The following is a 17,920-nucleotide window of genomic DNA, read 5'->3' as shown; positions in this document are numbered from 1 at the left end:
CTCTCTCAAGAGATGGGGACTCTCCTTGCTGACCTGGCAAAGTATCATCAGCAGCTTCAGACTCATGATCAGCAGTTGATCGAGCTACAGTAGCTTTTGCTTGGGAGAGAGGTGCAGCTAGCTGAGCTGCACCAAAACCTGTCAAACCACAACTTGAGGATTTGCACTCTTGAGACTGAACATGCTAAAGATTGGGCATATTCAGCAAGCCCATGACTTCTTCTGTGTGGCGTCAAGCAAGAATTTTAGTGATGCGCTCACGAGTCCAGTGGTCGGCGACTCGTACACCACTCATGTATACAATATAGAAACAAGCTTTTGTTGATTTGTACACCACTTATGCAAATGACATAGAAATGGTCTTTTCTTAGGATGTATTAGTTGTTTATACATTATTTTTGTAAGGCTGTGACTTGACTTTTCCTGAGACTTTTCTACGGACTTCTCATGGTACCTTTTTTGGACTTGCGCTCTGAAAAATTTTGGGTCCTTTTTTGGACTAGAACTTTGGAAACTTCTCTAGATCCTTTAGGCTTTATAGAAACTTGACTTTAGAAACTCTCTCAGTCCACATTTCTCTAGGAAGAATTCTTCTCCATGGACTTTTCTGGGTCTAGAAGTTCCCACAAAATTTTCACCCAAAGTTGTCTCTAGAAGGAAGCTTCCTTGAGTTGGTTCCCACAGAGGATTTCCAAAGAGAGAAAAATTATGAGAATTTTCGTATCACCCTCCTCTTCTATGATAAGAGAAACACTATTGTAAAGAGGATCATCTTTGAATAATGAAGTATGTTACTTTCAACTATGTACTCAGCATTTCTCTCCCGCCTTTACTCATCATTTCTCTCCCCCCTCTACTCCATTGCACTTCACTCTCTGCTCCATTCAACTCAACCTCATGGGACTCCACCCCATTCCCCCTCACACCGCCTCACCTTCCACAATCTCTCTCTTCTCTGTCTACTCTCTATCTTTCTCTCTCCTATCACCTCCCTCTAGCATTCTCTCTCCTCTCTGTTCTCTTTTTACTAAGCTCCCCTCTCGACCTCCACATTTCCTGCATGACTCCCTTTCCAAACTTTTGCATTTCCTCCGGAATTTTCTCTAGACTTTCTGAACTTTTTCTGAGGCCTTCCCTAGACTTCTCTGCAAACTTTTGCACTTGACTTTTTCTGCAAATTTCTGCATTATCTCCGAAACTTTTGATGAGACCTTCCCTAGACTTCTCTATGGACTTCTTTCTTGAGGTCCTCTCACCTTTTCTGCAGTACTTCTCCATTTTAGCTATGGCAGACTCTTCCACAACACTCTCCAGGCTTTGCTGTAGCATTCCAGACCTTCCTTGAGCGCCTAGAGTCATCCTTCATGCAACGCTATGGCTGAAAGCAAAGTGAGCATACTGCAGTGAGGAACGCACCAGCATTGCCTACATGTTCCGTATATTAGGTGCTCATTGATGTAGGAAGTGCAATACATTACTCATGAATGTTCAAGATTCAACTTCATTAACATGTTGTTCAGACTTCTCTTATCACACTTGTGAATGTAGGGACCGGTTAGGCATGGAGATCGAGATAGCAGAATGTCGCTATGCACAGTGACAGACAGAGAGAGAGAGAGAGAGCAGAGTAGAGAGTGAGCACGTTTTCACGTACAATGACGAGTGTGTACCTTTAGGTTTTTAGATAGATATATGTGTAAGTACAAGTACTAAGGGTGTGTTCACACCCAAGCACATTAAAAAGGCACGAGGCCTTTATTCCCAACAACCTCCCACCTAAAGGCAATGTGCCTTAAGAGGAGAAAAGAATCAGCTAAGTCTAGGTATGTACAAAGCTGAAATATGTATATCTATCCAACTCCCATCATCCGTCGGCAATGAGCAAACCACTTTGCTGGAAGACCCTTTGTGAGAAGGTCTGCAGGGTTATCATCTGTATGCACTTTGAGAAGCTCAATGCTTTTGATGTCAAGTACATCTCTAATGAAGTGGTACTTCACCTCTATGTGCTTGGTCTTTGCATGAAAGACAGGATTCCGTGCTAGCATGATAGCACTTTGACTATCACAATAGAGAACAGGTAATTCTGTGATGCCAAGCTCTCCCACCAGACGTGAAAGCCATAAAGCCTCCTTGCATGCCTCAGTGGCAGCCACATACTCTACCTCCGTATTAGACAATGCAACACACTATTGTAGCCTGGAGATCCAAGAGATTGCTCCTCCTGTGAAAGTAAACACATACCCAGAAGTGAACTTCCTGCAGTCTGCATGACCCGCATAGTCTGCATCCATAAAGCCAACAACAGATGCCTTCTGCTTTCCAAAGCAAATGCACAACTCCTTTGTGCCTTTGAGGTATCTCATAATACCTTTCACTACATCCCAATGCTTCTTGTCAGAGTTTGCTATGTATCTGCTTACCACTCCCACTCAAAAGGCAATGTTAGGGCGTGTAGCAACCATAGCATACATCAAACTACCAACAGCTGAAGCATATGGTATCTTGGCCATTTCATCCTTCTCATCATTAGATGTAGGGCTATCCTCTGCACTAAGTTTCACATATGGAGGCAATGAAACTCCAATTGTTCCCCCCCCTCCATATTGAAACGCTACAAAACTTTGGAGATATACTCCTGCTGAGATAGATAGAGTAAGCCTTTCGATCTATCTCTAAGTATCCGCATTCCAAGAATGTGATTTGCATCACCAAGATCCTTTATGTCAAAGCTGCCATGAAGACTTTGCTTCAATAAATCCAAGGCATGAGTATCCCTGCCAACAATCAACATGTGATCAATATACAAAACCAAGATAATCAGGCTGCCATCTGTTGCCTTCTTGGTGTACAGAAATGATCCACTTGACTTCTATAAAAGCCTTGGGACTGCATGAATGTATCAAACTTATGATACCATTCTCTTGGTGCTTGTTTCAACCCATACAAACTCCTTTTGAGTTTACATACCACTTTTTCTTTCCCTTGGTCAACAAACCCTTCAAGTTGCTGCATATATATGTGTCTTCATGCAGATCACCATGTAAAAACGTGGTCTTTACATCCATCTATATGAGCTCCATATCCTCAACTGCAACGAAACTCGAAATGGTTCTCAATGCAGTTATCTTGACTACAAGAGAGAAAATCTCATCAAAGTCAATCCCATTTGCATTGAAGGGTTTTCTGCCCTTTGTGGGAGCTTTCGCTCAACCGCCAAGACCCACGGACCGCTTATTATTCAAGCATTCCAAGCCGAGCACTAATGGCTACCTCTAACATAGCCAGCGCGCCATCCATATCTATGGGTGTAGTAAGCTTACCTCCATGCCGATCGAGTTACCTCCTCTCCCGCGCACTCCGGTAGCTCCACGATCCAAGTGCAAGCTTCAAACACGCTCCATCCTCAAGCTCCACGCTTCAAGCTCCATTGCCGCGAGCAAGACAAGAAAAGAGAAGAGAAGAGAAGAAGAGAGGAGAAGATGGAGAGCTTCTCCTCCCCGGTCCCTCACCCTCACATACTCACTCCCTCACACTCTCACACTCTCTCAAGCACAAGCTCAAGCAAGCAAGAACAAGGAGAAGAAGAAAAAAAGGAGAGCCACTTTTGGCCACACACAAGAATGAGCTTCTCATTCACTTTTCAATTTTATATACAAAACCCTAAATCTCTTTTGGGCGGTCATCCCCTTTTCCCCTTTTTTACATGGCCGGCCGTAGCCTATCTCATTTTTCCCATTGTCCTTCTATCTTCCTAGCTTCCTTTCCACCACCCGTCTACATTTACAAATTGCACGGGTGAGAGCTCGGCGCTCCTTGAATTAAACCATGATGCGCTTGCGCTCTTTTACAAAAGTATTGACTTGCGCTTTTTCTTACGCGTCTTTCTCCCTTATTTAGGACTTTTCTCCTTGTGCATCCTTGTCTTCCATTTCACTTTGCCTTGGCCTTTGTCTTTTTCTTTAGCTTTTCCGGATTTTTCACCTTCGTTCGTTTGAGGATTAACACCCTTTAGACAACTGCACCAAGTCCCAAGTGCCATTTTTTTAAAGAGATTCCATCTCTGACAACATAGCTTTATACCATTTATTGCTGTCCTATTTATCCATTGCTTCCTTGAAGCAAGACGGTTCACCACAGTTTGTCAATATGACTTAATCAGCCACATTAATTGCACCAGGAACAAACCTGTCAGGTTGTCTAGTAGCCCTAGACGATCTCCTAACCCAATGGTCATTGTTTGCTGGTTGTTCTTGCAAATTTCCATTTTCAGCATGCTGTCCTGGCATTTCAGCCTGAAAATCAGCATTAACAGCTTGTTGTCTTGGCTGTTCTTGCACATATAATGGCTCATTTTCATGGGCAATAGCCGGCTGATCATTTCCAGCATTTACAGATTCATTTACAGCAGCTATTTGCTGTTGTACAACGGGCACATTTTGCTGTCCAAAAGATATTTCTTCCCGGAATACAACCCTACGGACCTCATCGGTCTTTTCAAGCTATTTATACATGCGATCGTCCCGGAAGATAACATCATTGCTGCGTACTACTTTCCTTTTCTTGGGATCCCATAGTCTATACCCCATTTCACCCTCATCACCATATCCTAGAAAAACGCATTTACAAGACTTTGGCTCAAGTTTGCTGTATTTTTCTTTACGAATGTGCACAAAAGCCTCGCAGCCAAACACTTTCAGGATAGCATATGAAGGTGGCTTGCCTAACCACGCTTCTTGGGGACCGATTAATTAAGTATACAATAATCATAATAGTCTCTGCCCAAAAACCACGGGGTAATACAGCATGAGACAGCATCATACGGACCTTATCCTGTATGGTCTGATTCTTACGCTCTGCAACTCCATTTTGGGGTGGATTATGAGGGGCAATGAGCTCCCTCCTTATCCCTTTGTTGTCACAAAATGCCTGAAAAGCCTTGGACACATTCCCCACTATTGTCAGAGCGAAGACACTTAAGCGTCTTATGTGTCTGATTTTCAGCCAATGCCAAGAATTTTTTTAACTTGTCAAGCACTTCATCCTTGCTACGAATAGGGTAAACCCATACTTCCCGTGTAGCATCATTGACAAAGGTGACAAAATATTTCTTTCCCCCTAAAGATAATCCTGGCATTTGACATACATCCGAATGCACTAACTCTAGAGGAGAAGATTTCAAAGAAAGAGACTTTTTGTGAGATGTCTGTGCATGTTTGCCATAAATGCAATGATTAGAATGCTCAAAATCAGCATAACGAAGACAAGGCAAGTAACCCAAACGAGAAAGCACTTTCATTCCTATTTCACTCAGGTGTCCCAATTGGCCATGCCACAAAGAAACGCTTGGCTACTTGGTCACAGCAACAACATGGTCACACACACACAGATAATGACATCCATACCTGGATTCTTGATTCAGGTGCTTCCTTTCATGTCACCCCTCATCGTGAGTGGTTTTCCACTGATACAGGGGGTCGAGATGGTGTTGTCCATCTTGGGGACAACTATGCATGTGAGGTTGCAGGTATTGGCAGTGTGCAGTTACAGTTTCAGCATGGCTCTGTCTTTACACTTCAACATGTACTGCATATACCTTAGCTCAAGAACAGCTTGATTAGCACAAGGCAGCTAGATGATGATGGTTTTCATACCACCTTTGGTGATGGAAAATGGAAGATCTATAAGGGATCTAGGGTTATTGCCAGAGGTTGCAAAGTGATACTTTGTATCCACTTCATGTATCATCCCAATCATCCTGATCCATGTCCGCGGGCTTTGCCCCTTTGGTTTTGATCGGCTTGGCTTGCTTCTTTTGTAACAGGATATTGTAGCACTGCTTTTGCCAAACTACAAAATTGTGTGCACCTTCAAGCTTCTTTATGTGCATCAGATTACTGCTGTCATTGCTGCCAGCCATGATTTTCAGCCCAAATGTGACAAAAAAACCAGCAAATGCAGGGCCAAACTATCACCCAAGTGACCAAGGTACAAACAAGTATCAATTCAGCAAAAAATGACCATGCGGAAACACAGATTTCAGATCTGTAATTAAATTTTCAAAAGCACCAAACCATGTGCTACAAGATTATCCAACTGATTATAGCTGTTCCAAGGGCATGTGCATCACATTACATGAGGAACTCCAAAATTTCAGCTGCAATTTTTGTTGTACATGGGCATAAAATTTGACATGAACAGTTAAAAGCCCCAAAATTTTGTGCTCAAAGCATCGAACACACATCTGCATTTCCTTTGTCATGCACAGGACATGCCAGTTTTGCCAAAATAGAGCAATTTCAACAAAACCCCCAACCCTCAAATTTTACCAAGTGTTGATGTCCAAATTGCACGGAATTCAACCTGCATGTACATAAAATGACCAAATGCTGCACAAATTTTGCCCAAACTGCAAAATCCCCAAATTGCATGAGGTCCAATGTGCATCAATGTCGAGAAATTGGGTAAATTTCAGCCCAATTTGCGCATGTACATTAAAAGCCCCAAATCTCGGGGACAAAATGTCACAAATTCCTGCAATTTCCGAGACAGATTTCATTGTTGCATCTTGCTCGCATCAAATCTAGACAAATCCCCAAATTTTCCAAGTCCTGTGTGCACTAATTTCAATGAAATTGAAAGAATTTAACTAAAATGTGAAAAGCCCCAAAATTCCCGGGCAAATGTGCACCGACTTTGCAATTTCTAAGTCAGATTGTCCAATTCTATGTTAAGATCCCCAAATTCGAGAAAAGCACCAAATTTTTGGGCCTGAATCTGCCCAAAATCCTGACAGCGCCTACACGCACAAATGCCCGTCAGTGAGCAAAGGGCTAATTTGCAGGGAACCTTTGAAAAATTTTAAAAATTTTCGCAAAGGAAAATGGCGAATCTGCTCCCGTTGACCAACTGCCTGCCGTCGTGACCTGTCGCCTTGCAGAAACTGCCGCCTGATGCCACGGGAGCTGTCGCCTACAAGTGGAAAGCTGTTGCCAATCAGTCGCTGACCTGCCACGTACCTGAAGACTGTCACTTGCAGCCTGTGCTTGTTTGCAAGGAACCTTTGAAATTTTTTTAAAAATTTTGCAAAGGAAAATGGCGAATCTGCTCCCGTTGACCAACCGCTTGCCGTCGTGGCCTGTCGCCTTGCAGAAACTGCCGCCTGATGCCACGGGAGCTGTCGCCTGCAAGTCGGAAGCTGTTGCTAGTCAGTCCTCGGCGCTGACCTGTCACGTACCTGAAGACTGTCACCTGCAGCGCGTTTCATCTGGTGTTGCGTGCAGCGTGTCTTCAGACCTAGTCTGGTCGTTGTCACCAGGCTGTAGTGCTGGACATGAAGTCCAGTTGTCCCCCTTAAGGGCTAAGAGTTGCATTAGTCGGTGTGAGCTCTGGTTGGCCTAGTAGGGTCCATGATTCATAGGTCAAGATATTAAAATCTACTCCTTCATCAATCAGAGCATCGATAGTATGCTCTCTTTTCGCAGTGAGTTTGACCCTAAGATAAGCAGGTGGTACTATGTCTTCGTCTTCCGGGTCTTGGCTTGTAAATTTAAGCCTTCTGACCAGTCGCCTGGTCCTACCCGTGTCGCTGATCACCTGGATTGTTTCCTCTCTCCTGTCTGGCGACGGATACACACTCAACTGCTGTACATGAGCTGCCTTAGACCTTAGAGAGCGTGCGCTCTGCTCTGATACCAGTTTGTAGGGACTGGTTAGGCACGGAGATCAAGATAGAATGTCGCAATGCGTAGTGAGAGACAGAGAGAGTGAGAGAGAGCAGAGTAAAGAGTGAGCACGTTTTCAGGTACAATGACGAGTGTATACCTTTAGGTTTTTAGATAGATATATATGTGTAAGTATAAGTGCTAAGAGTGTGTTCACACCCGAGCACATTTAAAAGGCCTTTATTCCCAACAGTGAAGACAATATGCAACAATGTTGTGTTCCTTAAATGTGAACAAATTCAATTGGCACGCAATCTATTTACACTGTTAGAATCATTTCTACATTCTGTACCATGGGTTGGCACAACAATGGGGGACAGGTTTGGGCATTTTCAGCTGGCATAAAAGAACAGATGAGAAGGGAAATTCAAAGGAGGTTTGCTGTTGGTCTGTCCATAAGACTTGCGAGTAAACAAGGAATAGGTTTGAAGGACCAAGTTCACAGATTTTTAAGATGAAGAGGTCAAGTCTTCCAAGCCTCTAGTGTGCCAGCAGGTGCCCTTTGCAGATGATATGTAGAGGGCCTTTGAGTCTTGACATGTATGGAAAAGGTTTTCATTGGCAAGTTGAAGCAACTAGCAGTTAAGGGGATCTAGGATCTAGGAGCAACATCTCCTCACCGATTCTCCAAACTACATGTTAGGAGGCCCATCTTGGCAAATGATATGCCATAAGTAACAAACTTCCAAAGCAGGAAGACTTCAGCATGTGAAGTTATAATCTTGGAGCTGATCATGGAAATGGGGTGCTCAAATTGTTAGAACATCCATATGCCTAAGCCAACCTGAGGTGATTGGAATGCCCAATTCTATACTGGCATGTTCATATGCACTCCTTTCACTTCAAGCTCTTCTACTGCTCACGTTCCCTTGCCTTCTCTTTGCAAGAGATGCGAAGAGTACCTCTCATTTTTCTGGGTGTTCTATAGCTTATCTCATTTAGTTTCTTATCAACACGGAGGGGAGTGTGGCATCCCTTGCAAACTCAGACTTACAGTAGCAGAGATGTGACCGCTGGATTTCTGGTTGATATTCTAATAACTAACAGAGATAAGCCCCTAACTGACTACCTTATTTCACGACACTGTGAGGGGAGTGCTCCATGCCTTGCAAACTGTGACCAGATTTCTAGTTGATATTCTACAGCTTAAAGAGGTAAGCCCCTAACTGGCATTTACCTGCACAAAGCCTAAACTCCAATCGATGTTCACATCTGTTCATCTGACAGTGGCTTTGGCAGACAGCGACATTTATGTGTATTTCTTTTCCTTTTCAGAAAGCACTCTAATTTCTGTAAGTTGTCTATGAGCAGCAACTGACAAAAGTGAATGATCATAACACTTTAATCTGGAAATAGCACATTAACTCTCTTCAACCCCTAACTATGATTTTCTTTACAAATCCTGCGAGGATCACATTCTTGAAAACACAAGAAAGTACCTGAAGAAATTCTGGCCAGCCTGACGGTTGCATTTGGCTTATCCGCGTTAATATTTGGGACCTTTTCTTTTGCAAATGAGTTACCTTTGCACGGCGTAATTTATCCAAGGCCAAAGCCTGCAAAAACTCCTTGCTTGCTTTTGTGGCTTTCATCTGTTTCTTTAGCTTTAGAATGATCTTCCGTTTCTCAAAAAGAGCATGCTCCATCTCCTCTACTTCAGGCAGCTATACCAAGCAGGAATATTTTTAAAATACCATAGGCAAAGAACCTTTTTCACTTAAACCAAGGAGAACTTTCCTAGTCTACAACAGAAAGTTCACCTATCAAAGTCAATACTAGAAATACGAAAGGGAACATTATAATTCAGTATTACACAAAATTACAGTGTACATGCTTGGTATGCTTGTGTATCTTATAAGAAACAAATATTGAATTATAGCCTGACAAAAACAGTTACTCCTTCAAAAGCATTGATTTCACCATCTGTCCTTAAATATTTCTACCATTCCACATGTTATTTGCGTGCCAGTACAGCCAACTAAGCTATGAATACTATAAAGGAAGTAGTACACTCAAGAGTAAGAGGTACACACAGTGAGTCTCAAATCTTTTCTTTTATCAATATGATTGTGCTGATGCCACCATTTACAGCATATCTGACCTTTAAATCTAAGCTAGTTACAGAAAGGACAGATACTTCCAATCGAATTAGAAATCTGAAAACACAGTGAATGAGGTAATCTTTTCAGCCTATGTTACCTTGTCATATGTGTTTTGTGTGTTTCAGTAACACTTTCTACACATGGCCATTTTATCATGCTTTGACTAGCAAGATTTTCTAAAAGCCACAACTGTAACATCTTCAAGTGACAAGACACTTTGGTTTCAAATCATCCAAGATTCAATTCTTTTGGCAAAGAGAGGCCTAGTTTTGGTCACGGTTAGAATATGCATCTTATAGGGTAAAGGGACAATCAAATGATGTCTCCCTATAACACCACATATTATACCCCAAATTAGTGACAATTTTGTGGGACTACAGTTCATATTTTTGGCTCATAAGATGATGTTCACGTCAACATGTGTTAATTCAATATATGTTAAACATATATAACAATTTTCTCGTTAAGCATCACTTCAAGTCCCAAACCATTGGTCCTATAGTATCAGCTAAAGTCTACAAACCATTGATCCTATAGTATCACTTTTTTTTCTTTTTTTTGCAAATAAAGTGTGCCTAATTATATTACTTCAGAAAAACCTGAATACAAGGAAGTGCTCACACTCAACAGACTAGCTGGAGCTTGCTCCTAGGATGGTCAGAGTGGGGTGTTGATGGGATTGGCCATGATATGAGAAATGGTAGCTTATGGAGTTGTGAGAATGAAGGATTCCAAATGAAACTATAGAATGTTATGAGCCAATAATCATATAAAATACTCTCAAGTTTTGTATGTGGAATAAGTTTTATCTAGAGAATGTTTTTAAGCTATATGAGAGTTCAAAGAAATTAACCCTTAATTTGAGATTAACTTTTAGGCTAATTTTAAGGCCGCTTAACACCCCATCTTGCTGCAGAGTCACATATATATCAAGTGTACAAGCCTCTCAGGGTGGTCTAGGGGGGATGGGGGCAAGAAGCCATGGAGGGGGGGTGTATCGCCATCTGGGGCTGCCTGCCTCCATCATGAAAAACAGGTCTTGGGCACCCCAAGTGCGCATGAAATGAGATCGGAGCTCTTGACGAGCACCAGACTCGCCTTGCACCTAGTCCCATCAGCTGCAGAGGTTGTGGATGATGGATGTCCAAAGCTCTTCTAAAGTCGCATGTACTAAAAGTCTCTCTCCGCCAAAAACCTTCCGACACCATGCCTTCTAGATCCCTATTATCTCCCATACCTTAAAGCAATCTGCTATGGGCTCCAATACTTGGCGGATGGGTAGAGCCTCCGAACCGACCACTGTGCATGACCCTGCCTCAATAATGAATATCGTATCCTGCATCCCAGCCTCATACAAAAGGTGATGGCCCTGGCTGACTGCTTGCCAGCAGAAAGCTCCCCATGAGATACATCCAAGGCTGGGTGCTATACGGCGGAGGATGCGGCATGCTCCTCTCGACACGAGCTGCGCCACCTCACACGACCCAAGGCAGTGCTTTGGATATTCTAGAGGTTGCCGTGTGCAGCGTTTACAACCACCCTCCTTTTGCATCTGGGCTAACCAACTTCCCACCGCCAAGCCTGCATGTGCCACCAATCATAAGAAATACCATACCCTCCTCGACCTCCAGCTATCCCATAAGCGGCACTAGGTCTGTCGAAAAGCCTCCATGATGCTGTGCTTTGCCCAGTACCTGCTACGAATCATGATCACATGCATATCGGAGAATGGTGCTTTCCTCCATAATCATTAAACCATGAACTTATGCTAGCTCTTCACTATAATGATCAAATGCATATGGTGGAATGGCGTTTTCCTCCATGAATATGAAACAATGAACTTGTGCTAGCTCTTCACCATGCTAAATAAGGAGCATGTTTGTGAGCTTAAATTTACCATTGTTTGATTGTGAAAATATTAAAATATCAAAGCTATTGCCTTATAGACTTTGAATAAGTCTCTTGTTTGTTTACAACGCAAGCTCACGAGAGGGGAACATGCTCAATACTTCTTAGCTCCATTAGATTGCAAACGTATTTACTCCAATGAACACCTCAAAAAACATATGTTTGATATCCATTTTATAAGTTTGAGCATAAAAAACTAGACTAAACTCGACTAAAATATTTGAGATCAAGTGCTCAAGAAGATAGATACAATTATTCAATATGACATTTAGTTATTCACATCTATTTGTGTGATACATAAAGTTACTCCTACTTATATTAATACACTATTGTAGAACAATGAACTTTGCACAAGTGTCAAATCAAAAGCCTCACTGAGATCACCTAGAGGAAGAAAAGGCCATGGCTTTGAGAAAAATATTTTTGCTTGTAAGTAGCCCAAGATAGACATCATCATAAAGAAGTATGGATTCTGTAGTACCGACAAAGAGGGCGATAGCCGCCATGTCTTCCCCTGAAGACCAACCACCTGAATCCTCCTCCATGAGAGGACAACTATCCCCTCATCCTGCTGCCCTCTGTCAAGGGCTAGACACCCCCCTTCTTGCATGATGAAGAACCTCCCATGTGGCACGCCACCCGCTCTACCTGTCACCTGTAGGGGGATACCTGCTAGTGAAAACCTAGTGGCCCATACCTCCCCGGCCTCTACCGGCTCTCGTATCGGGGGAGCACGCCACTCTTGAGGTATTGTTGCGTCAATCTTCCTTCTCCTCAACTCAACTCCTCTCTCGCAGCCTGATGATCGCTTCAGCACCTCCTCCTCCACCATCCTGTACACTTCCTGCCATGTCCTGATGGTACAGGCCGGTCTGGCCTCCCAACCAGCCCACTAGATGTGGGGGCGCTCGCTAATTTGTACCCCATCCCGATCTCTAACCAAGGGGTTCTAGATTACCACGTGGCGGTCTATCTCCTCCTAGCTGCTTGGGGGGCTCTGAATTAGGGCCTTACCGAGACCCTGGCACACAGGAAGCAGGTTGCATAGGAAGGGGGATTTGGGAGGGGTGATCTGGGCCGTCGTGAAGATCCATCTTAGAGACAACCTCCAATCACCGCCAAGCCTCGGTCTACAATCCTGGAGACCCTCCTGCAATAGGACCTTCTAGGTTTGCCCTCCTAGTGTGAGGCCATAGACTACTAGCTTGCCCAAGAGGGCCATACCCTAATACTCTGCATCTATGATCCCAAGCCCTCCCTCTAACCAATGCCAAATGATGGTCACCCACGCCACCTTGGCCCGAGAATCCCTACAACCGTTTGGCACGGCCCTAAGCAAGTTTCGTACTAGGCAACGAAGTTGAACTACACAAGACAAGGAGAAGCACCAACATGAGGCAATGTGCCAAGCTATCGCTAGGAGGACCTAGTTAACCAGCAGGGCTCAACTTGCTAGGGAAAGGCGAGTAGTACTCCAGTAGGTCAACTTCCTTCGAATAGAGTCAAGGACTGGAAGAAACTACTGGGCAGGAGTGATGTTGAGTCCCACCTGGTACCCAAGGTAACGGATGGTTTGCCCTCTACATACCCATCTAAATCCCAAGTGGACGCCTCACTTTGTGCTAGAGTCTAGGTCTGTAAGAAAACCAACCGACATTCGCCAGTTGATTTTCGCTTCCGCTGCAATACAGAACACCTCGAGAGCCACTCTCACTCTCTCCAGCATCAACTCATCGTCCTCTACGTAGAGTGTTGTATCATCTATACACTCTGAGTCTACACGTGACCTGACGAAGTGAGACATCGCCTTTGCAAAGAGTAAGAACAAGTACGGGGCCAGGGGGCAGCCCTGCCATACCGATCTCTCTAGCCGAAACTCCTCCCCACACCTATCACCTATGAGAACCCTATTGGTGGCAGATCTATAAAGTGCGGAGACCCCGTGAATCCAAGCCTGAGGGAAACCCAACCTCACCATGGTGCCCTCTAGGAAGTCCCAGTCCACCCTGTCATAAGCTTTCTCAAAATCCAAGAGTAGTATGGCCAGTCTTTGCCCACTGTACTAAGCCCACTCTGTCACCTCAAAGAAAGTGAATACATTGTCAAGGATGCTCCTATCTTGGACAGAGCCTGTCTGTGTGTCATGGATGATGTCTGGAAGCATGGGGCGTAGTTGCCTACCAATCATCTTTGCGAATGGCTTATAGGACACTAACAAAAGTGTGATTCGTCTCCACTCGGAAAGCTCCAACTGGTCTCCCTCTTTGGGGGGAAGACTAATAAGGCCTGCCGAAAGACTCCCTGGCATCTATCTTGAAGTGAAGATCAACTAGAAAGCCATCAGTAGGGGGTCCCTCACCACTTCCCCGTAGGTAGTGAATAAGGTCTTAGAGAGGCCATCCTCTCCCGGGCATTTCTTCCAGACCTGTGTATGAAAAGCCACCTCTAGTCCTTCTCTGTGAAGGGGGCTAGGAGGGAGCATCCCATCTCCTCTGTGATGAGGGACAGGGACCAGGTCCCAGACCTGCTATATACATCCTTGTCCTCTAGTTGAGGCTCTCTCCTGTTGGAAAAGGCGTCTGTAGTAGTCGGTGGCAATCTCCATCACCTCATCTGGTCTAGAACGAGTCCTCCCATACTGACCTCGAAGGATGCGTATCTGTTCTCCTGAGGTGCCGGGCTGGTGCACCTGGAAAAACTCCTTGCACATTGTGTCTCCCTTCTGCGCCCAGAAGGCTCTTGAGGTGCCAAATGAGAACTCCGAGTGCTTGTCCTCTAGGCCGGCGTCGGCAGCTCGCATGCGCATCTGTGCGTGGAGGATGGGATCCCCTGGTGTCTCTTGTAGTAATCTCTGTGTGGCTAGGTCCCGTCGGAGTGCTTTCTCCTCCTCCCAGCTTTGCTACTTGGTCTGTAGGGCTGCCTCTTGGTAAATACTACTCGACTGGGCTAGGACCTCTACCATCTCCTCTACAATACGGTCCCTCTTGCCCCACTCCCTAGTCCAAATCTGCTCAATCTGTCTCTTCACCTTCTCCGTCCTATAGATTGAGTCAAGGATCTGACAGGATCGTGTGTCTAGGGCAGATGGTGGGGGATCAAGTGTTAGGAGAACCAGGCAATGATCAGGCAGAGTGGTGCCCACCAATTGCCTTACCTGGCCTCTGCGAGAGCATTCCCACTCTCCCACATAGAACCTATCCAACCACTCCAGCGAGACTCCACCTAGCTGCCAGTATCCCCAAGAGAAGTCTAACAACCTCTCCCTCCTCTGGAAAGCTGGGTCTCTCCAAGCATTGCGTGCTCTTACTGCCAGTAGAAAGACCTCCCATGCCTCCTGCACCTCCCCAACCATGCCCTAGTAGTTTACGCCTCTGCCCTGCTAGTCCTCTAAGGCCTCTAGGTTGTTGAAGTCTCCTCCAACAATCCAAGAGTTCACCTCTGGGAGTCTGTTGTGATCTCCACCCAAAACCTGTTGCGTGCCCTAACCTCAGTAGGGGCATAGGCATTCAGGACTCCAAGGCACGAGCCCCCAATATCGAATCTGATTCATAGAACCCTCCTTGCTACTATCGTCCCGTGGTCTCATACACAGGCGGTGAGACTCGGACCAATAGAGGTGCATACACCTTCACTCTTGCCGTGGGCACTGATGGCGTGCTCCCAGTAGGTGTGTGAACTGCCCAGGAGTACCTTCCCTACCCGCTAGGCTTGGACATGAGCGAGCTTGCGCTCTTGTAGAGGTAAGATGTCGATCCGTCCAGCAAGGGCAAGGTGTAGCTCCTGCCGAACAATCAATTTCCTAGAACCACGTGCTCCACTTTAGTGGAGGCTATTCACATTCCACGATGCAAGATGTAAACTCATAAGGAAACCTGTTACTGACCGAACATGGTGTGGAAGCTGCTGACAAGGAAGAGCGATGAGGCATGCAGATATGCTTCGTTGCCGGCCTGGACGGTAAACTCCACTTCCCTATGGTAGCCCTCGGGCGCGGACCATGGGGGTGCTAACCAGTCAATGTCCATCATGCAACTTGGCCACTGCTGGGAGAAAAGTACCAATCCACCTTCTCCCATCCACTAGGAGATGTGGTCTGCCACCTCACTCTTCACCTCTAGTCTCCTGTGTGAGAGGTCTGAAGGAAGAAGGCATAGTTTGGTCCATTCGGTGATGAACTCTCTGCACTCCGCAACTCTTAGGTAAGACCACGGCCCACTACGAAAAAACTCCTGTAGTAGCAGCTGCACTTGTCTCAGAAAAGTGTGACGGGCAACATGGACGGATGAGGTGGTGCCTCTTAGGATGGGGGGGAGGGGGAGGGGGGGGAGGGGAGGGAGGCTCGACTATCAGTGAGTGGAGGATGTCGATGTATGGGACTCCTCCTTGCCTATGGGGGGTGGGGGGGATCACCTATACTGGGTGGGGATCAAGTGGGATGGTCGGTGGGCGTGATGATGGGAAGGGCAAGGATGGAGGGGGGTGGTTGGATGCACAAGGCGAGTGTGGGGGAGGGCTGGTAGCTCTAGAGAGGGGGAGCTGTGGGCTTGGGGGGGGGGGGGGGGGGGGGGGGGGTGTGGACCCACAGGTGAGGTGGCCTGTGACGCCTCCGTGGGGGGTGGGCCTATGGTCGTTCCACGTGCGGCGAGGAGAAGGGGCCGCATGGTACTCTGCCGAGGGGACAACGCTTGCCCTCCTGCACCCTACAACCTGCTATTGTGGCTATGTCTGAGGGGCTGACTGCAGGCCCACCTATCGTCTCCCTCTCTGTCGTCTTTGGACCCGTGTAAAGCCATCTGCATCTACCTTTGGGTCTATCGGCGATGGCGCCTTGGCTCCAAAGCCCATGCACTTTATTGCCTGATGCCCAAAGTCATGGCAACGCAGGCACTGCCTTGGCTACCTAGTCATAATACCTAGATCTCTAGAAATTGTGGTATATTCTTTGTCTCCTTCACTGCCACCTATACCTTTGGGACTCTCGCGGCTATCATTGCGTCCCCAAAAGAGGCGGGAAAGACAGTGCCGCAGAGCTATCCAAAGTTTTCCACTAACTAGCGATACTCTATCGCCAATCCAGGTGAGCGTAGGGTCACCAGGTGTCTAAGGAACCTATTGTGGAGCGCGAATGCCTGCACTGTGAAACCACTATACCAAGGAACCATGTAGATGATTCCCTTCATGAAAGCATAGGGTGAACTGGCCAATAGCTCATAGACTGCATCTCCCAAGGTGAGCTGTACCATGAGAATCCCTTGACCCAATAGGATCCCCTCCACGATCTATGTTGTGCCGATGTGCAATGTGAAATGAAGCCAATTCCAATTTTTGCGATGTGCCAGAAGTGCCAGAACTCTGTGGAGCATTTTTCACCTTGCTGTTTTTGCCTTTCTGTCTTGCTACAAAAGCCTGCTCAGAGACTATAGCATCCACACCACTATTTTTCCGTGTTTGCTCCTCCTCTAGAAGCAAACTAACCAGCTGAATAAAAGTGAGTGGGTGCTCAGCAATCCTCATGGTGAGGTTCAATGCAGTATGAAAAGACAAGTACGAAGGAGGTAAGAAATTCAAGGTGGTGGATATCAACTGTGCATCCGAAAAATACTCATCTACATTCATGAGCTACTCCCTCAAGTCCTGAATCTTGTTTAAGTGATCCTGCATAGAATCACCCTCATGCATCTTCAAAGTTTCCAACTCTTTCTTCAAGAAAGAGATTCTAGTCTCTTTCTTTCCTGCAAACATATGCTCCAAAGTCAACCATGCATCTCGTGAAGAAGATGCCGAACGAATGTGAGGGATGATGGACCGTTGAACTACCAGAGCAATCAACGACAAGGCCTGTGCATCACGTGTATCCCAAGCTTTTTGAGCTGCAGTTCTTGGAGGAAGTGGCTGAGGTGGAGCGGGCTGAGGTCCCCGTTGTCCACGTGCGCCATGGGGAGGAGGAGTAACAGGAGCTACAACTCCCGGTCGAGTTTTCCTCTCCACTGACATAATCCCATAAATTCTTGGCCACTAATACATTCTTCATCATGAATGACCAAAGCGAATAGTTGTTTCCGTCCAATCTGTCTTCCTTGGATACATACGTAAAGACATCACCTCCCTGATTTGCCATGATGAAAAATTTCCAAAGAAAAAATGAGCAATGTCAAAGCAGTATGGACTGGAAATCTGCAAATTTCC

At 45.6% G+C, this 17,920-nt stretch overlaps 1 protein-coding gene across 2 annotated transcripts in view; it reads right to left on the bottom strand.

Moving 5' to 3' along the window:
* EMB25 (DEAD/DEAH box helicase) overlaps positions 1-17,920 on the bottom strand; it is a 213,783-nt gene that overhangs the window by 33,649 nt on the left and 162,214 nt on the right. For both annotated transcript variants that reach the window (XM_087676228.1, XM_087676227.1), the window contains exon 12: positions 9,164-9,388. In XM_087676228.1, the coding sequence (XP_087532354.1) occupies positions 9,164-9,388 (225 nt within the window). The remainder of the gene's footprint in view (positions 1-9,163; positions 9,389-17,920) is intronic.

The sequence above is a fragment of the Lygodium microphyllum genome, chromosome 4 (assembly GCF_053477565.2).
Source record: "Lygodium microphyllum isolate KBCC chromosome 4, Lygodium_microphyllum_v1.1.10, whole genome shotgun sequence".
NCBI lineage: Eukaryota > Viridiplantae > Streptophyta > Polypodiopsida > Schizaeales > Lygodiaceae > Lygodium > Lygodium microphyllum.
Note: the sequence above shows the minus strand (reverse complement) of the source record. Positions and strands in the feature narration are given on the sequence as shown.